The 23,116-nt window shown below is 42.3% G+C and overlaps 1 protein-coding gene across 1 annotated transcript in view; it reads left to right on the top strand.

Moving 5' to 3' along the window:
• The window catches only part of LOC135530129 (methionine--tRNA ligase, cytoplasmic-like), a gene marked incomplete at its 5' end in the record, with an annotated part of 46,565 nt that overhangs the window by 15,167 nt on the left and 8,282 nt on the right, over positions 1–23,116 (top strand). Inside the window, 7 exon segments of the mRNA XM_064958518.1 lie at positions 1–86; positions 1,435–1,648; positions 3,309–3,440; positions 5,467–5,571; positions 7,434–7,597; positions 7,600–7,628; positions 8,027–8,098. The exon segment at positions 1–86 is cut by the window's left edge and continues 32 nt beyond it. Of these exon segments, the coding sequence (XP_064814590.1) occupies positions 1–86; positions 1,435–1,648; positions 3,309–3,440; positions 5,467–5,571; positions 7,434–7,597; positions 7,600–7,628; positions 8,027–8,098 (802 nt within the window).

The raw sequence follows: 23,116 nt of genomic DNA, 5'->3' as shown, positions 1-23,116 counted from the left end.
TGTTCCGTTCCACAGTGTGGTGTTCCCCTGCTCTCTACTGGGAGCACAGGACAACTATACACTGGTCAACCACCTGGTGGCTACAGGTAACACACACACACACACACACACACACACACACACACACACACACACACACACACACAGACACACAGACATGCATACACACACTGTATATAGTCTCCACATTGACTCTGTACCGGTATCCCCTGTATATAGCCTCCACATTGACTCTGTCCCGGTACCCCCTGTATATAGCCTCCACATTGACTCTGTACCGGTACCCCCTGTATATAGCCTCCACATTGACTCTGTACCGGTACCACCTGTATATAGCCTCCACATTGACTCTGTACCGGTACCCCCTTTATATAGCCTCCACATTGACTCTGTACCGGTACCCCCTGTATATAGCCTCCACATTGACTCTGTACCGGTACCCCCTGTATATAGCCTCCACATTGTCTCTGTACCTGTACCCCCTGTATATAGCCTCCACATTGACTCTGTACCGGTACACCGTGTATATAGCCTCCACATTGACTCTGTACCGGTACCCCCTGTATATAGCCTCCACATTGACTCTGTTCCCATACCCCCTGTATATAGCCTCCACATTGACTCTGTACCGGTACACCCTGTATATAGCCTCCACATTGACTCTGTACCGTAATACCCTGTATATAGCCTCCACATTGACTCTGTACCGGTACCCCCTGTATATAGTCTCCACATTGACTCTGTACCGGTACCCCCTGTATGTAGCCTCCGCATTGACTCTGTACCGGAACCCCTGTATATAGCCTCCACATTGACTCTGTACCGGTACCCCTGTATATAGCCTCCGCATTGACTCTGTACCGGTACCCCCTGTATATAGCCTCCACATTGACTCTGTACCTGTACCCCCTGTATATAGCCTCCACATTGACTCTGTACCTGTACCCCCTGTATATAGCCTCCGCATTGACTCTGTACCTGTACCCCCTGTATATGTACCCCCCTGTATATTGTCTCACTATTGTTATTTTACTGCTGCTCTGTAACTACTTGTTACTTTATATTTCTTATTCATATTTTTTAAACTATATTGTTGGTTAAGGGGCTTGTAAGTAAGCATTTCACTGTAAGGTCTACACATGTTTTATTCAGGGCATGTGACTAATATATTTTGATTTGATTTGACATGCACACACACACACACACACACACACACACACACACACACAAAGGTCTTTAGTGTTGGTGAAACTTGAAATCCCTATTAATATTACAGACAATACAATTTAATATTTTAGATATTTCATTTTTAGTTTTCCCACCGTTGTTGTTGACTGTTCATGTTAAGCCGTTGTTACCCAGTTGAATCCACTTGCAGTTGTCAGTCGTTGTGGATAAGATGAAATGAACCACTGTGTCTGGGTTTCCTCTCAGAGTACCTGAACTACGAGGACACCAAGTTCTCTAAGAGTCGAGGTGTTGGTGTGTTTGGTGACATGGCCAAGGACACGGGTATCCCCTCTGACGTGTGGCGATTCTACCTGCTGTACCTCCGTCCCGAGGGTCAGGACTCGGCCTTCTCCTGGGTCGACATGGCCACCAAGAACAACTCTGAGCTGCTCAATAACCTGGGCAACTTCATCAACAGGTACTGTAGCAGGAGAGGTAGAGGCTGGGGCTCAACAGGTCCTGTAGCAGGAGAGGTAGAGGCTGGGTCTGTAGCAGGAGAGGTAGAGGCTGGGGCTCAACAGGTCCTGTAGCAGGAGAGGTAGAGGCTGGGGCTCAACAGGTCCTGTAGCAGGAGAGGTAGAGGCTGGACCTCAACAGGTTCTGTAGCAGGAGAGGTAGAGGCTGGTACTGTAGCAGGAGAGGTAGAGGCTGGGTCTGTAGCGGCAGAGGCTGGGTCTGTAGCGGGAGAGGCTGGGTCTGTAGCGGGAGAGGCTGGGTCTGTAGCGGGGAGAGGCTGGGTCTGTAGCGGGAGAGGCTGGGTCTGTAGCGGGAGAGGCTGGGTCCGTAGCGGGAGAGGCTGGGTCCGTAGCGGGGAGGCTGGGTCTGTAGCGGGAGAGGCTGGGTCTGTAGCGGGAGAGGCTGGGTCTGTAGCGGGAGAGGCTGGGTCTGTAGCGGGAGAGGCTGGGTCCGTAGCGGGAGAGGCTGGGTCCGTAGCGGGAGAGGCTGGGTCCGTAGCGGGAGAGGCTGGGTCCGTAGCGGGAGAGGCTGGGTCCGTAGCGGGAGAGGCTGGGTCCGTAGCGGGAGAGGCTGGGTCCGTAGCGGGAGAGGCTGGGTCCGTAGCGGGAGAGGCTGGGTCCGTAGCGGGAGAGGCTGGGTCCGTAGCGGGAGAGGCTGGGTCCGTAGCAGGGGGGAGGCTGGGTCCGTAGCGGGGGAGGCTGGGTCCGTAGCGGTAGAGGCTGGGTCCGTAGCGGTAGAGGCTGGGTCCGTAGCGGTAGAGGCTGGGTCCGTAGCGGTAGAGGCTGGGTCCGTAGCGGGAGAGGCTGGGTCCGTAGCGGTAGAGGCTGGGTCCGTAGCGGTAGAGGCTGGGTCCGTAGCGGTAGAGGCTGGGTCCGTAGCGGGAGAGGCTGGGTCCGTAGCGGGAGAGGCTGGGTCCGTAGCGGGAGAGGCTGGGTCCGTAGCGGGAGAGGCTGGGTCCGTAGCGGGAGAGGCTGGGTCCGTAGCGGGAGAGGCTGGGTCCGTAGCGGGAGAGGCTGGGTCCGTAGCGGGAGAGGCTGGGTCCGTAGCGGGAGAGGCTGGGTCCGTAGCGGGAGAGGCTGGGTCCGTAGCGGGAGAGGTAGAGGCTGGGTCTGTAGCGGGAGAGGCTGGGTCCGTAGCGGGAGAGGTAGAGGCTGGGTCCGTAGCGGGAGAGGTAGAGGCTGGGTCTGTAGCGGGAGAGGTAGAGGCTGGGTCTGTAGCGGGAGAGGTAGAGGCTGGGGCTGTAGCGGGGAGGTAGAGGCTGGGTCTGCGGGTCAGGAAAGAGCAGAGTACCAACAGCTGAATCTCTAAACCTAGAAATGTTTCATTTATTATTTAGGTAGTTGTGTTTTATTTTAAAACGTTAAATAAATGATAACGAATTGGAATTAATCATTTAAGCCCATCTATGTGCTGAAGTCAACACATTGGGAAATGTAAGGAATTGCTTGTGATGAACTCTCTCTCCCACTTTCCTCTCTCTTGCTACCACTCCCCCATCTATCGATCTCTCCTCCCTCACCTCTTCCCCCTCCCTCACCTCCCCCTCCCTCACCTCTTCCCCCCTCCCTCACCTCCCCCCTCCCTCACCTCTCCCTCCCTCCCTCCCCCTCTCCCTCTCTCAGGGCTGGTATGTTTGTCAGTAAGTTCTTTGAGGGCTGTGTCCCTGCCATGGTTCTTCAGCAGGAGGACAAGAGACTGTTGGCTCAGGTGGGATGGGAGCTGAAGCAGTACATTAACCTCATGGACAGAGTCAAGTAAGAACCAGTTGTCAAAATGCTGCTCGTCACACGCACACACGCACACACACACACACACACACACACACACACACTTGTACTGACACAGTTTTAGGAGTGTGAAAAGAATGGAGAGTTGAAAGTTTAAGTTTATATTTTGTGGTCTGGAGAGTTCATGTTGAAATTTATATTTTGTGTTGTGGTCTGGAGAGTTGATGTTGAAGCAGCACCACCATAATATACAACACACTTTGAAATAAGGTCTTATTTGACTTTGATGCTAATTCTGGGAGCAGATGGTTCTGTTCTGTTCACCCTATCAGGATCTGTTCTGTTCTGTTCACCCTATCAGGATCTGTTCTGTTCTGTTCACCCTATCAGGATCTGTTCTGTTCACCCTATCAGGATCTGTTCTGTTCACCCTATCAGGATCTGTTCTGTTCACCCTATCAGGATCTGTTCTGTTCATCCTATCAGGTTCTGTTCTGTTCATCCTATCAGGATCTGTTCTGTTCATCCTATCAGGATCTGTTCTGTTCACCCTATCAGGATCTGTTCTGTTCACCCTATCAGGATCTGTTCTGTTCACCCTATCAGGATCTGTTCTGTTCTGTTCACCCTATCAGGATCTGTTCTGTTCACCCTATCAGGATCTGTTCTGTTCACCCTATCAGGATCTGTTCTGTTCACCCTATCAGGATCTGTTCTGTTCTGTTCATCCTATCAGGTTCTGTTCTGTTCACCCTATCAGGTTCTGTTCTGTTCACCCTATCAGGATCTGTTCTGTTCACCCTATCAGGATCTGTTCTGTTCACCCTATCAGGATCTGTTCTGTTCTGTTCATCCTATCAGGTTCTGTTCTGTTCATCCTATCAGGATCTGTTCTGTTCACCCTATCAGGATCTGTTCTGTTCTGTTCATCCTATCAGGATCTGTTCTGTTCACCCTATCAGGATCTGTTCTGTTCACCCTATCAGGATCTGTTCTGTTCTGTTCATCCTATCAGGTTCTGTTCTGTTCACCCTATCAGGATCTGTTCTGTTCACCCTATCAGGATCTGTTCTGTTCTGTTCACCCTATCAGGATCTGTTCTGTTCACCCTATCAGGTTCTGTTCTGTTCTCCCTATCAGGATCTGTTCTGTTCACCCTATCAGGATCTGTTCTGTTCTGTTCACCCTATCAGGATCTGTTCTGTTCTGTTCATCCTATCAGGTTCTGTTCTGTTCATCCTATCAGGATCTGTTCTGTTCACCCTATCAGGATCTGTTCTGTTCTGTTCATCCTATCAGGATCTGTTCTGTTCACCCTATCAGGATCTGTTCTGTTCACCCTATCAGGATCTGTTCTGTTCTCCCTATCAGGATCTGTTCTGTTCTGTTCACCCTATCAGGATCTGTTCTGTTCACCCTATCAGGATCTGTTCTGTTCTGTTCACCCTATCAGGATCTGTTCTGTTCTGTTCACCCTATCAGGATCTGTTCTGTTCACCCTATCAGGATCTGTTCTGTTCACCCTATCAGGATCTGTTCTGTTCATCCTATCAGGATCTGTTCTGTTCACCCTATCAGGTTCTGTTCTGTTTACCCTATCAGGTTCTGTTCTGTTTACCCTATCAGGTTCTGTTCTGTTTACCCTATCAGAATCTGTTCTGTTCACCCTATCAGGTTCTGTTCTGTTCACCCTATCAGGTTCTGTTCTGTTCACCCTATCAGGTTCTGTTCTGTTCACCCTATCAGGATCTGTTCTGTTCACCCTATCAGGATCTGTTCTGTTCTGTTCACCCTATCAGGATCTGTTCTGTTCACCCTATCAGGATCTGTTCTGTTCACCCTATCAGGATCTGTTCTGTTCATCCTATCAGGATCTGTTCTGTTCACCCTATCAGGTTCTGTTCTGTTTACCCTATCAGAATCTGTTCTGTTTACCCTATCAGGATCTGTTCTGTTCACCCTATCAGGATCTGTTCTGTTCTGTTCATCCTATCAGGTTCTGTTCTGTTCTGTTCACCCTATCAGGATCTGTTCTGTTCTGTTCTCCTATCAGGATCCGTGATGCCCTGAAGTGTATCCTCAACATCTCTCGCCACGGTAACCAGTACATCCAGGTCAACGAACCCTGGAAGAAAATTAAAGGAGACGAAACAGACAGGTTTGTCTATTTCTCTCTGTCTTCTCTCTCAACAGGTCACACATCTTGATGCTGTGATGGCACGCTGTGGAATTTCACCTAATAGATATGGGAGTTTACCAAAATTGGATTTGTTTCCAAATAATTTTGGGGTCTGTGTAAACTGAGAGAAATATGTCTCTCTAATATGGTTAAACATTTGTCAGGAGGTTAGGAAGTGCAGCTCAGTTTGTGGGCAGTGTGCACATAGCCTGTCTTCTCTTGAGAGCCATGTCTGCTTACGGTGGCCTTTCTCAATAGCAAGACTATGCTCACTGAGTCTACATAGTCAAAGCTTTCCTTAAGTTTGGGTCAGTCAGTGGTTAGGTATTCTGCCACTGTGTACTCTCTGTTTAGGACCAAAGAGCATTCTAGTTTGCTCTGTTTTTTGTTCATTCTTTCCAATGTGTCAAGTAATTATCTTTCTGTTTTCTCATGATTTGGTTGGGTCTAATTGTGCTGCTGTCCTGGGGCTCTGTAGGGTGTGTTTGTGTTTTTGAACAGAGCCCCAGGACCAGCTTGCTTAGGGGACTCTTCTCCAAGTTCATCTCTCTGTAGCGATGTCTTTGTTATGGAAGGTTTGGGAATCGCTTCCTTTTAGGTGGTTATAGAATTTAACGTCTCTTTTCTGGATTTTGATAATTAGTGGGTATCGGCCTGATTCTGCTCTGCATGCATTATTTGGTGTTCTACGTTGTACACAGAGGATATTTTTCCAGAATTATGCATGCAGAGTCTCAATTTGGTTTTCGTCTCATTTTGTGAATTCTTGGTTGGTGAGCGGACCCCAGACCTCACAACCATAAAGGGCAATAGGTTCTATAATTGATTCAAGTATTTTTTAGCCAGATCCTAATTGGTATGTTGAATTCTCTCTTTTTGCTTTCACTCTCTGTCCCCCTCTCTCTCTCTCTCTCAGTAATGCTCTTCCCCCGCCCCCCCTCTCTCTCTCTCTCAGTAATGCCCCTCCCCTCTCTTCCAGGCAGCGATCGGGTACAGTGACAGGTGTGTCTGTGAATGTGGCGTGCCTGCTGTCTCTCTCTCTCTCTCTCTCTCTCTCTCTCAGTAATGCCCCCCCTCTCTTCCAGGCAGCGATCGGGTACAGTGACAGGTGTGTCTGTGAATGTGGCGTGCCTGCTGTCTCTCTCTCTCTCTCAGTAATGCCCCCCCCCTCTCTTCCAGGCAGCGATCGGGTACAGTGACAGGTGTGTCTGTGAATGTGGCGTGCCTGCTGTCTCTCTCTCTCTCTCTCTCTCTCTCTCTCTCTCTCTCTCTCTCTCTCAGTAATGCCCCCCCTCTCTTCCAGGCAGCGATCGGGTACAGTGACAGGTGTGTCTGTGAATGGCGTGCCCTGCTCTCTCTCTCTCTCTCTCTCTCTCTCTCTCTCTCTCTCTCTCTCTCAGTAATGCCCCCCCTCTCTTCCAGGCAGCGATCGGGTACAGTGACAGGTGTGTCTGTGAATGTGGCGTGCCTGCTGTCTCTCTCTCTCTCTCTCTCTCTCTCTCTCTCTCTCTCTCTCTCTCTCTCTCTCTGTCTCTGTCTCTGTCTCTGTCTCTCCCTGTCTCTCTCTCTCTCTCTCTCTCTCTCTCTCTCTCTCTCTCTCTCTCTCTCTCTCTCTCTCTCTCTCATTAATGCCCCCCTCTCTTCCAGGCAGCGATCGGGTACAGTGACAGGTGTGTCTGTGAATGTGGCATGCCTGCTGTCTCTCTCTCTCTCTCTCAGTAATGCCCCCCTCTCTTCCAGGCAGCGATCGGGTACAGTGACAGGTGTGTCTGTGAATGTGGCGTGCCTGCTGTCTCTCTCTCTCTCTCTCTCTCTCTCAGTAATGCCCCCCTCTCTTCCAGGCAGCGATCGGGTACAGTGACAGGTGTGTCTGTGAATGTGGCGTGCCTGCTGTCCGTCATGCTCCAGCCCTACATGCCAACGGTCAGTCAGACCATCCGCAGGCAGCTGAACGCTCCGCCCTCCGTCACCGGGACCCTGCTGCAGGGCCCAGGGACCTTCGTCTGTCTCTGCCCGCCGGGCATCACATTGGCACGGTGAGGAAAGCTCTGTTAGATATGAACAGAGGAAATCACTTTGTCATGTGTTCCGTTATATTTCTACGATGTTGATTAGAGACTCAGTCGCTCTTAGCAGTATAATCTTCTTGTCTTGGAGACATTTGGGATTTTAAACATGTTTTTTATTTTTATATTACAATGTCTAATTTTGTACTATAAAGTTGTCTAAATTCCAACTCCTTCATGTTCCTGTCTCGCTCTGTCCCTCTCTGTCCACCTCGCTCTCACTCTGTCCTTGTCTCTCTCTCTCTGTCCCTGTCTCTCTCTGTCCCTGTCCCTGTCTCTCTCTGTCCCTGTCCCTGTCTCACTCTGTCCTTGTCTCTCTCTCTCTCTGTCCCTGTCTCTCTCTGTCCCTCTCACTCCGTCTCACGCAGGTCAGCCCGTTGTTCCAGAAGCTAGAGTCCGAACAGATTGAGTCTCTGAAGAAGAGGTTTGGAGGACAGCAGGTCAGTGCAGTGGTGAAGGTTAAGAGATGACAGTGTAAATTATATACCGGTAGTGAAAGGAACATTTACTTGAACCAAAAAGAGTGTTTGTTTTTTAATACAATTCCAGGATGGTTACTTTGATATTTCAACAGGTAGGTAGATGAAATACCAAACGGACAACGGTAATATTGTTCAGTGGTATTGTCCTCAGACAGTGCTGCTTTCTTAGCTTAGTGTATTATAATAAGAATTATATTATAAGGCTCAAGACTGTTCAAGAAGGGGTGTGTTGGCGTACCTTGAATAGGTGCAGGGGAATCGAAATCCTCTCCTCCTCGATCCCTCCTCAAACCCACAGTGGCAGGGCAGCCGTTTTGTTTTTTTTGTTTTAAATTCAGAGTGGGCCTTTTATCTAAATTTTGTCCTCAATCCCTCCTTCCAGCCAGAGGAGGAAGAAGAATCCAAACCGAAGGTATCTCACCTTCCTGTGTGTTCTGTATGGAGTGATACAATTACTGGAGACACGTAACATTACCGTAGACACTATATTACTGTAGACACGTAACATTACCGTAGACACTATATTACTGTAGACACGTAACATTACCGTAGACACGTAACATTACTGTAGACACTATATTACTGTAGACACGTAACATTACTGTAGACACTATATTACTGTAGACACTATATTACTGTAGACACTATATTACTGTAGACACTATATTACTGTAGACACGTAACATTACTGTAGACACTATATTACTGTAGACACTATATTACTGTAGACACTATATTACTGTAGACACGTAACATTACTGTAGACACTATATTACTGTAGACACTATTACTGTAGACACGTAACATTACTGTAGACACTATATTACTGTAGACACTATTACTGTAGACACTATATTACTGTAGACACTATATTACTGTAGACACTATATTACTGTAGACACTATATTGCTGTAGACACTATATTACTGTAGACACGTAACATTACTGTAGACACTATATTACTGTAGACACTATATTACTGTAGACACTATATTACTGTAGACACGTAACATTACTGTAGACACTATATTACTGTAGACACGTAACATTACTGTAGACACTATATTACTGTAGACACGTAACATTACTGTAGACACGTAACATTACTGTAGACACGTAACATTACTGTAGACACTTAACATTACTGTAGACACTTAACATTACTGTAGACACTATATTACTGTAGACACGTAACATTACTGTAGACACTATATTACTGTAGACACGTAACATTACTGTAGACACGTAACATTACTGTAGACACGTAACATTACTGTAGACACTATATTACTGTAGACACGTAACATTACTGTAGACACGTAACATTACTGTAGACACTATATTACTGTAGACACTATATTACTGTAGACACGTAACATTACTGTAGACACGTAACATTACTGTAGACACGTAACATTACTGTAGACACTATATTACTGTAGACACTTAACATTACTGTAGACACGTAACATTACTGTAGACACTATATTACTGTAGACACATAACATTACTGTAGACACGTAACATTACTGTAGACACGTAACATTACTGTAGACACGTAACATTACTGTAGACACGTAACATTACTGTAGACACGTAACATTACTGTAGACACGTAACATTACCGTAGACACGTAACATTACTGTAGACACTATATTACTGTAGACACTTAACATTACTGTAGACACTATATTACTGTAGACACGTAACATTACTGTAGACACGTAACATTACTGTAGACACTTAACATTACTGTAGACACTTAACATTACTGTAGACACTATATTACTGTAGACACTTAACATTACTGTAGACACTATATTACTGTAGACACTATATTACTGTAGACACTATATTACTGTAGACACTTAACATTACTGTAGACACTATATTACTGTAGACACGTAACATTACTGTAGACACGTAACATTACTGTAGACACTTAACATTACTGTAGACACTATATTACTGTAGACACATAACATTACTGTAGACACGTAACATTACTGTAGACACTATATTACTGTAGACACGTAACATTACTGTAGACACGTAACATTACTGTAGACACGTAACATTACTGTAGACACGTAACATTACTGTAGACACGTAACATTACTGTAGACACTATATTACTGTAGACACGTAACATTACTGTAGACACTTAACATTACTGTAGACACGTAACATTACTGTAGACACTATATTACTGTAGACACATAACATTACTGTAGACACTTAACATTACTGTAGACACGTAACATTACTGTAGACACGTAACATTACCGTAGACACGTAACATTACCGTAGACACGTAACATTACTGTAGACACTATATTACTGTAGACACTTAACATTACTGTAGACACTATATTACTGTAGACACGTAACATTACTGTAGACACGTAACATTACTGTAGACACTTAACATTACTGTAGACACTTAACATTACTGTAGACACTATTACTGTAGACACTTAACATTACTGTAGACACTATATTACTGTAGACACTATATTACTGTAGACACTTAACATTACTGTAGACACTATATTACTGTAGACACGTAACATTACTGTAGACACTATATTACTGTAGACACGTAACATTACTGTAGACACTATATTACTGTAGACACGTAACATTACTGTAGACACTATATTACTGTAGACACATAACATTACTGTAGACACTTAACATTACTGTAGACACGTAACATTACTGTAGACACGTAACATTACCGTAGACACGTAACATTACTGTAGACACGTAACATTACTGTAGACACGTAACATTACCGTAGACACGTAACATTACTGTAGACACTATATTACCGTAGACACTTAACATTACTGTAGACACTATATTACTGTAGACACGTAACATTACTGTAGACACGTAACATTACTGTAGACACGTAACATTACTGTAGACACTATATTACTGTAGACACTTAACATTACTGTAGACACGTAACATTACTGTAGACACTATATTACTGTAGACACGTAACATTACTGTAGACACTATATTACTGTAGACACATAACATTACTGTAGACACTTAACATTACTTTAGACACGTAACATTACTGTAGACACGTAACATTACCGTAGACACGTAACATTACTGTAGACACGTAACATTACTGTAGACACGTAACATTACCGTAGACACGTAACATTACTGTAGACACTATATTACTGTAGACACTTAACATTACTGTAGACACTATATTACTGTAGACACGTAACATTACTGTAGACACGTAACATTACTGTAGACACGTAACATTACTGTAGACACGTAACATTACTGTAGACACTTAACATTACTGTAGACACTATATTACTGTAGACACTTAACATTACTGTAGACACTATATTACTGTAGACACTTAACATTACTGTAGACACGTAACATTACTGTAGACACTTAACATTACTGTAGACACTATATTACTGTAGACACTATATTACTGTAGACACGTAACATTACTGTAGACACTTAACATTACTGTAGACACTTAACATTACTGTAGACACTTAACATTACTGTAGACACTTAACATTACTGTAGACACTCTATATTACTGTAGACACTCTATATTACTGTAGACACTTAACATTACTGTAGACACTTAACATTACTGTAGACACTTAACATTACTGTAGACACTATATTACTGTAGACACTTAACATTACTGTAGACACTATATTACTGTAGACACTTAACATTACTGTAGACACTTAACATTACTGTAGACACTCTATATTACTGTAGACACTCTATATTACTGTAGACACTTAACATTACTGTAGACACTCTACATTAATGTAGACATAACATTACTGTAGACACTTAACATTACTGTAGACACTTAACATTACTGTAGACACTTAACATTACTGGAGACACTCTATATTACTGTAGACACTCTATATTACTGGAGACACTATATTACTGGAGACACTCTATATTACTGGAGACACTCTATATTACTGGAGACACTTAACATTACTGGAGACACTTAACATTACTGTAGACACTATATTACTGTAGACACTATATTACTGTAGACACTTAACATTACTGTAGACACTTAACATTACTGTAGACACTTAACATTACTGGAGACACTCTATATTACTGGAGACACTCTATATTACTGGAGACACTTAACATTACTGGAGACACTTAACATTACTGTAGACACTATATTACTGTAGACACTTAACATTACTGTAGACACTTAACATTACTGGAGACACTCTATATTACTGGAGACACTATATTACTGGAGACACTCTATATTACTGGAGACACTCTATATTACTGGAGACACTCTATATTACTGGAGACACTCCATATTACTGTAGACACTGTTAACACTCCATATTACTGTAGACACTGTTAACACTCCATATTACTGTAGACACTGTTAACACTTCATTTTACTGTAGACACTGTTAACACTCTATATTACTGTAGACACTGTTAACGCTATATTACTGTAGACACTTAACACTCCATATTACTGTAGACACTGTTAACGCTCCATATTACTGTAGACACTGTTAACGCTCCATATTACTGTAGACACTGTTAACACTATATTACTGTAGACACTGTTAACGCTCCATATTACTGTAGACACTGTTAACGCTCCATATTACTGTAGACACTGTTAACGCTATATTACTGTAGACACTGTTAACGCTATATTACTGTAGACACTGTTAACGCTATATTACTGTAGACACTGTTAACACTATATTACTGTAGACACTGTTAACACTATATTACTGTAGACACTCCATATTACTGTAGACACTTAACACTCCATTTTACTGTAGACACTGTTAACACTATATTACTGTAGACACTGTTAACACTATATTACTGTAGACGCTCCATATTACTGTAGACACTGTTAACGCCATATTACTGTAGACACTGTTAACACTATATTACTGTAGACACTGTTAACACTATATTACTGTAGACACTGTTAACACTATATTACTGTAGACACTGTTAACACTATATTACTGTAGACACTGTTAACACTATATTACTGTAGACGCTCCATATTACTGTAGACACTAACACTCATATTACTGTAGACACTGTTAACACTCCATATTACTGTAGACACTGTTAACGCTCCATATTACTGTAGACACAACGCTCCATATTACTGTAGACACTGTTAACACTATATTACTGTAGACGCTCCATATTACTGTAGACACTGTAGACGCTCCATATTACTCTAGACACTGTTAACACTATATTACTGTAGACACTGTTAACGCTCCATATTACTGTAGACACTTAACGCTCCATATTACTGTAGACACTGTTAACGCTCCATATTACTGTAGACACTGTTGACACTATATTACTGTAGACACTGTTAACGCTCCATATTACTGTAGACACTGTTAACGCTCCATATTACTGTAGACACTGTTAACGCTCCATATTACTGTAGACACTGTTAACGCTCCATATTACTGTAGACACTGTTAACACTATATTACTGTAGACACTGTTAACGCTCCATATTACTGTAGACACTGTTAACGCTATATTACTGTAGACACTGTTAACGCTCCATATTACTGTAGACACTGTTAACACTATATTACTGTAGGCACTGTTAACACTATATTACTGTAGATGCTCCATATTACTGTAGACACTTAACACTATATTACTGTAGACACTGTTAACACTATATTACTGTAGACACTGTTAACACTATATTACTGTAGACACTGTTAACACTATATTACTGTAGACACTGTTAACACTATATTACTGTAGACTCTGTTAACACTATATTACTGTAGACACTTAACACTATATTACTGTAGACACTGTTAACACTATATTACTGTAGACACTGTTAACACTATATTACTGTAGACACTGTTAACACTATATTACTGTAGACACTGTTAACACTATATTACTGTAGACACTGTTAACACTATATTACTGTAGACACTGTTAACACTATATTACTGTAGACACTGTTAACACTATATTACTGTAGACACTGTTAACACTATATTACTGTAGACACTGTTAACACTATATTACTGTAGACACTGTTAACACTGTATTACTGTAGACACTGTTAACACTGTATTACTGTAGACACTGTTAACACTGTATTACTGTAGACACTGTTAACACTATATTACTGTAGACACTGTTAACACTATATTACTGTAGACACTGTTAACACTATATTACTGTAGACACTGTTAACACTATATTACTGTAGACACTGTTAACACTATATTACTGTAGACACTGTTAACACTATATTACTGTAGACACTGTTAACACTATATTACTGTAGACACTGTTAACACTGTATTACTGTAGACACTGTTAACACTGTATTACTGTAGACACTGTTAACACTGTATTACTGTAGACACTGTAGACGCTCCATATTACTGTAGACACTGTAGACGCTCCATATTACTGTAGACACTGTTGACGCTCCATATTACTGTAGACACTGTTGACGCTCCATATTACTGTAGACACTGTTAACGCTCCATATTACTGTAGACACTGTTAACGCTCCATATTACTGTAGACACTGTTAACACTATATTACTGTAGACGCTCCATATTACTGTAGACACTGTTAACGCTCCATATTACTGTAGACACTTTTAACGCTCCATATTACTGTAGACACTTTTAACGCTCCATATTACTGTAGACACTGTTAACACTATATTACTGTAGACACTGTTAACACTATATATTACTGTAGACACTGTTAACACTTCATATTACTGTAGACACTGTTAACGCTCCATATTACTGTAGACGCTCTTTATTACTGTAGACACTTAACACTATATATTACTGTAGATACTGTTAACACTATATTACTGTAGACACTGTTAACACTATATTACTGTAGACACTGTTAACACTATTACTGTAGACACTGTTAACGCTCCATATAACTGTAGACACTGTTAACACTATATTACTGTAGACACTGTTAATAATATAATATAATATATCCCATTTAGCAGACGCTTTTGTCCAAAGCGACTTACAAGTCGGCTGGGGCCACTACTTTTACATATGGGTGGCCCCAGCGGGAAGAACCCACGACGCTTGGCGTTGCAAGCGCCATGCTCTACCGACTGAGCCACATATTACTGTAGACACTGTTAACGCTCCATATTACTGTAGACACATTTAACACTATATTACTGTAGACACTGTTAACACTCCATATTACTGTAGACACTGTTAACGCTCCATATTACTGTAGACACTGTTAACACTATATTACTGTAGACACTGTTAACACTATATTACTGTAGACACTGTTAACACTATATTACTGTAGACACTGTTAACACTATATTACTGTAGACACTGTTAACACTATATTACTGTAGACACTGTTAACACTGTATTACTGTAGACACTGTTAACACTGTATTACTGTAGACACTGTTAACACTGTATTACTGTAGACACTGTTAACACTATATTACTGTAGACACTGTTAACACTATATTACTGTAGACACTGTTAACACTATATTACTGTAGACACTGTTAACACTATATTACTGTAGACACTGTTAACACTATATTACTGTAGACACTGTTAACACTATATTACTGTAGACACTGTTAACACTATATTACTGTAGACACTGTTAACACTATATTACTGTAGACACTGTTAACACTGTATTACTGTAGACACTGTTAACACTGTATTACTGTAGACACTGTTAACACTGTATTACTGTAGACACTGTAGACGCTCCATATTACTGTAGACACTGTAGACGCTCCATATTACTGTAGACACTGTTGACGCTCCATATTACTGTAGACACTGTTGACGCTCCATATTACTGTAGACACTGTTAACGCTCCATATTACTGTAGACACTGTTAACGCTCCATATTACTGTAGACACTGTTAACACTATATTACTGTAGACGCTCCATATTACTGTAGACACTGTTAACGCTCCATATTACTGTAGACACTTTTAACGCTCCATATTACTGTAGACACTTTTAACGCTCCATATTACTGTAGACACTGTTAACACTATATTACTGTAGACACTGTTAACACTATATATTACTGTAGACACTGTTAACACTTCATATTACTGTAGACACTGTTAACGCTCCATATTACTGTAGACGCTCTATATTACTGTAGACACTTAACACTATATATTACTGTAGATACTGTTAACACTATATTACTGTAGACACTGTTAACACTATATTACTGTAGACACTGTTAACACTATTACTGTAGACACTGTTAACGCTCCATATAACTGTAGACACTGTTAACACTATATTACTGTAGACACTGTTAATAATATAATATAATATATCCCATTTAGCAGACGCTTTTTGTCCAAAGCGACTTACAAGTCGGCTGGGGCCACTACTTTTACATATGGGTGGCCCCAGCGGGAATCGAACCCACGACGCTTGGCGTTGCAAGCGCCATGCTCTACCGACTGAGCCACATATTACTGTAGACACTGTTAACGCTCCATATTACTGTAGACACATTTAACACTATATTACTGTAGACACTGTTAACACTCCATATTACTGTAGACACTGTTAACGCTCCATATTACTGTAGACACTGTTAACACTATATATTACTGTAGACACGGTTAACGCTCCATATTACTGTAGACACTGTTAACACTCCATATTACTGTAGACACTGTTAACACTCCATATTACTGTTGTCGTGTCTTTGGCTATGCCGGATTAAGTGATATGACATGCTATTTTATAAAATCCTTTCTCTGTAATTAATATTACCTGATTGAGCTAATCATGTAAATGCAATTAACTAGAGTTGGGGCACCACAAAATAATATTTATAGAGCTGTTATCTTCTGAATAAACTCTTAAAGACCTAGTAATATTTTACATCAATAGCAGTCAATATTAATCGTCACCTTAATTCAGTCTTATCTGAAAGTTGTAAATTCTTGGTTCACAAGTTGAATCAGCAATACATAATTGAGTTTAATTAATTATTTACTAAATACCTATCTAATCACACAGAATGAATCATACATTGATTACAAATGATGTCATAAAGGAAAATCAAATCAAATTTTATTTGTCACATACACATGGTTAGCAGATGTTAATGCGAGTGTAGCGAAATGCTTGTGCTTCTAGTTCCGACAATGCAGTAATAACCAACAAGTAATCTAACTAACAATTCCTAAACTACTGTCTTATACACAGTGTAAGGGGATAAAGAATATGTACATAAGGATATATGAATGAGTGATGGTACAGAGCAGCATAGGCAAGATACAGTAGATGGTATCGAGTACAGTATATACATGTGAGATGAGTATGTAAACAAACAAAGTGGCATAGTTAAAGTGGCTAGTGATACATGTATTACATAAGGATGCAGTCGATGATATAGAGTACAGTATATATGTATGCATATGAGATGAATAATGTAGGGTAAGTAACATTATATAAGGTAGCATTGTTTAAAGTGGCTAGTGATATATTTACATCATTTCCCATCAATTCCCATTATTAAAGTGGCTGGAGTTGAGTCAGTGTCAGTGTGTTGGCAGCAGCCACTCAATGTTAGTGGTGGCTGTTTAACAGTCTGATGGCCTTGAGATAGAAGCTGTTTTTCAGTCTCTCGGTCCCAGCTTTGATGCACCTGTACTGACCTCGCCTTCTGGATGATAGCGGGGTGAACAGGCAGTGGCTCGGGTGGTTGATGTCCTTGATGATCTTTATGGCCTTCCTGTAACATCGGGTGGTGTAGGTGTCCTGGAGGGCAGGTAGTTTGCCCCCGGTGATGCGTTGTGCAGACCTCACTACCCTCTGGAGAGCCTTACGGTTGAGGGCGGAGCAGTTGCCGTACCAGGCGGTGATACAGCCCGCCAGGATGCTCTCGATTGTGCCTCTGTAGAAGTTTGTGTGCTTTTGGTGACAAGCCGAATTTCTTCAGCCTCCTGAGGTTGAAGAGGCGCTGCTGCGCCTTCTTCACGATGCTGTCTGTGTGAGTGGACCAATTTAGTTTGTCTGTGATGTGTATGCCGAGGAACTTAACTTGCTACTCTCTCCACTACTGTTCCATCGATGTGGATAGGGGGGTGTTCCCTCTGCTGTTTCCTGAAATCCACAATCATCTCCTTAGTTTTGTTGACGTTGTGTGAGGTTATTTTCCTGACACCACACTCCGAGGGCCCTCACCTCCTCCCTGTAGGCCGTCTCGTCGTTGTTGGTAATCAAGCCTACCACTGTTGTGTCGTCCGCAAACTTGATGATTGAGTTGGAGGCGTGCGTGGCCACGCAGTCGTGGGTGAACAGGGAGTACAGGAGAGGGCTCAGAACGCACCCTTGTGGGGCCCCAGTGTTGAGGATCAGCGGGGGAGGAGATGTTGTTACCTACCCTCACCACCTGGGGGCGGCCCGTCAGGAAGTCCAGTACCCAGTTGCACAGGGCGGGGTCGAGACCCAGGGTCTCGAGCTTGATGACGAGCTTGGAGGGTACTATGGTGTTGAATGCCGAGCTGTAGTCGATGAACAGCATTCTCACATAGGTATTCCTCTTGTCCAGATGGGTTAGGCAGTGTGCAGTGTGGTTGAGATTGCATCGTCTGTGGACCTATTTGAGCGGTAAGCAAATTGGAGTGGGTCTAGGGTGTCAGGTAGGGTGGAGGTGATATGGTCCTTGACTAGTCTCTCAAAGCACTTCATGATGACGGAAGTGAGTGCCACCGGGCGGTATTCGTTTAGCTCAGTTACCTTAGCTTTCTTGGGAACAGGAACAATGGTGGCCCTCTTGAAGCATGTGGGAACAGCAGACTGGTATAGGGATTGATTGAATATGTCCGTAAACACACCAGCCAGCTGGTCTGCGCATGCTCTGAGGGTGCGGCTGTGGATGCCGTCTGGGCCTGCAGCCTTGCGAGGGTTAACACGTTTAAATGTTTTACTCACCTCGGCTGCAGTGAAGGAGAGACAGCATTTTTCTGTTGTAGGCAGTGTCAGTGGCACTGTATTGTCCTCAAAGCGGGCAAAAAAGTTATTTAGTCTGCCTGGGAGCAAGACATCCTGGTCCGTGACTGGGCTGGATTTCTTCCTGTAGTCCGTGATTGACTGTAGACCCTGCCACATGCCTCTTGTGTCTGAGCCGTTGAATTGGGATTCTACTTTGTCTCTGTGCTGACGCTTAGCTTGTTTGATAGCCTTACGGAGGGAATAGCTGCATTGTTTGTATTCAGTCATGTTACCAGACACCTTGCCCTGATTGAAAGCAGTGGTTCGCGCTTTCAGTTTCACGCGAATGCTGCCATCAATCCAAGGTTTCAGGTTAGGGAATGTTTTAATCATTGCTATGGGAACGACATCTTCAACGCAAGTTCTAATGAACTCGCACACCGAATCAGCGTATTCGTCAATGTTGTTATTTGACGCAATACGAAACATGTCCCAGTCCACGTGGTGGAAGCAGTCTTGGAGTGTGGAGTCAGCTTGGTCGGACCAGCGTTGGACAGACCTCAGCGTGGGAGCTTCTTTTTAAACTTTTGTCTGTAGGCAGGTATCAGCAAAATGGAGTCGTGGTCAGCTTTTCCGAAGGGGGCGGGGCAGGGCCTTATATGCGTCGCGGAAGTTAGAGTAACAGTGATCCAAGGTTTTTCCACCCTGGTTGCGCAATCGATATGCTGATAAAATTTAGGGAGTCTTGTTTTCAGATTAGCCTTGTTAAAACGTCCCTAGCGGACGGAACAGATATGACAGCTGGTTACACAAAGAAAAGTGGGTTGGGTTTGAGTGAAAGAGCGGGAAGACTGAAGAACAAAGGGAGAATCTATGCTATCGTAAATACAATATCCTATGCATTCGAAATTACCACCCATTTGGAAAAGGATAATGCAATAAGTATTTACTCTGAGCTGCGCTTCAATAGGTTGGTGGTAGATGGAAGGCCGTGTTGCCCAACAGAGTCATTTGTCCTTTGAAGAGTGTCTCTGGTGGTGAACGGGATACGTTGTAGTGTCGTCATTGTGTGGTAGATGGAATACTCTGTCCGTCCTTTCCTAGCCCACATTTGCAGCTGCTGTTGCTAACTCAACGGCTAGGAGATATCACTTCTGTAGCGAATAAGAGTTCAAAGTTCATACCATTCGCAACCAAAGCTCACGCTGAGGTTGACTTAGTTCTGTAGTTGACATGTTAGTCCTTTTCAACATATGGACCGTCGTCCTCACATCCTCGGAACAGGAGGTTATATTGTCGTCAAGGCTTTATATAGGAAGGGAGAGGAGGCCGTGTTTCATTGGTTATAACCAATGTCTCTTCACGTGGCGGGCCACTGATTGAGCAGAGCCCTAACTTATTGAAAACCCAAATCTCTCATTTGGAAGCTAAAATTACATTTAATCTTTTCACCAATAATCTCATATTCAAACATTTAAATTGAACAACAATACCATGTGAATCTGATAACTCTGATGTGTAGACTTTCCACTGTAGAGTTTATGTCATCTTATCATTGATGAGAATGTCTCAGATGACAACCGAATTTATGTCATCTTATCATTGATGAGAATGTCTCAGATGACAACCGAATTGGTCGGATTACCAGAATATAGTTCATTTCCCCGCAACTTCTGATGTTCCCAGAATCTCTATGTTTACCAAAGGATTTTCAATAGTCACATCAGTAGGGTAGAGAGAGGAAAGGGGGGGTATTTATGACTGTCATAAACCTACCTCCAGGCCAACGTCATGACACTGTTAACACTCCGTATTACTGTAGACACTGTTAACACTCCATATTACTGTAGACACTGTTAACGCTCCATATTACTGTAGACACTGTTAACACTATATTACTGTAGACGCTCCATATTACTGTAGACACTCCATATTACTGTAGACACTGTTAACGCTCCATATTACTGTAGACACTGTTAACGCTCCATATTACTGTAGACACTGTTAACACTATATATTACTGTAGACACTGTTAACACTATATATTACTGTAGACACTGTTAACACTATATATTACTGTAGACACTGTTAACACTATATATTACTGTAGACACTGTTAACACTATATTACTGTAGACACTGTTAACGCTATGTTACTGTAGACACTGTTAACGCTATGTTACTGTAGACATTGTTAACGCTCCATATTACTGTAGACACTGTTAACACTCCATATTACTGTAGACACTGTTAACACTCCATATTACTGTAGACACTGTTAACACTCCATATTACTGTAGACACTGTTAACGCTCCATATTACTGTAGACACTGTTAACGCCATATTACTGTAGACACTGTTAACGCCATATTACTGTAGACACTGTTAACGCTATATTACTGTAGACACTGTTAACACTATATTACTGTAGACACTGTTAACGCTATATTACTGTAGACACTGTCAACGCTATATTACTATAGACACTGTTAACACTATATTACTGTAGACACTTAACACTCCATATTACTGTAGACACTGTTAACACTATATATTACTGTAGACACTGTTAACACTATATATTACTGTAGACACTGTTAACGCCATATTACTGTAGACACTGTCAACGCTATATTACTATAGACACTGTTAACACTATATTACTGTAGACACTTAACGCTCCATATTACTGTAGACACTGTTAACACTATATATTACTGTAGACACTGTTAACGCCATATTACTGTAGACACTTAACGCTCCATATTACTGTAGACACTGTTAACGCTATATTACTGTAGACACTGTTAACGCTATATTACTATAGACACTGTTAACACTATATTACTGTAGACACTGTTAACACTATATATTACTGTAGACACTGTTAACGCCATATTACTGTAGACACTGTTAACGCTATATTACTATAGACACTGTTAACGCTATATTACTATAGACACTGTTAACACTATATTACTGTAGACACTGTCAATGCTATATTACTATAGACACTGTTAACACTATATTACTGTAGACACTTAACGCCTCATATTACTGTAGACACTGTTAACACTATATTACTGTAGACACTGTTAACACTATATTACTGTAGACACTGTTAACGCCATATTACTGTAGACACTGTTAAAGCTCCATATTACTGTAGACACTTAACGCTCCATATGACTGTAGACACTGTTAACGCTCCATATTACTGTAGACACTGTTAACACTATATTACTGTAGACACTGTTAACGCCATATTACTGTAGACACTGTTAACACTATATTACTGTAGACACTTAACGCTCCATATTACTGTAGACACCGTTAACACTATATTACTGTAGACACTGTTAACACTATATTACTGTAGACACTGTTAACACTCCATATTACTGTAGACACTGTTAACACTATATTACTGTAGACACTGCTCCATATTACTGTAGACACTGCACTATATTACTGTAGACACTGTTAACGCTCCATATTACTGTAGACACTTAACGCTCCATATGACTGTAGACACTTAACGCTATACTTCAACAAGCATTTCTCAACGGCTGGCCATGCCTTCCGCCTGGCTACTCCAACCTCAGCCAACAGCTCCGCCCCCACCGCAGCTTCTCGCCCAAGCCCTTCCAGGTTCTCCTTTACCCAAATCCAGATAGCAGATGTTCTGAAAGAGCTGCAAAACCTGGACCCGTACAAATCAGCTGGGCTTGACAATCTGGACCCTCTATTTCTGAAACTATCCGCCGCCATTGTCGCAACCCCTATTACCAGCCTGTTCAACCTCTCTTTCATATCGTCTGAGATCCCCAAGGATTGAAAGCTGCCGCAGTCATCCCCCTCTTCAAAGGGGAGACACCCTGGACCCAAACTGTTACAGACCTATATCCATCCTGCCCTGCCTATCTAAGGT

This window comes from Oncorhynchus masou, chromosome 5, assembly GCF_036934945.1.
Source record: "Oncorhynchus masou masou isolate Uvic2021 chromosome 5, UVic_Omas_1.1, whole genome shotgun sequence".
Lineage (NCBI taxonomy): Eukaryota > Metazoa > Chordata > Actinopteri > Salmoniformes > Salmonidae > Oncorhynchus > Oncorhynchus masou.
The sequence above is the reverse complement of the archived record's forward strand: the minus strand, read 5'-3'. Positions and strand labels throughout refer to the sequence as shown.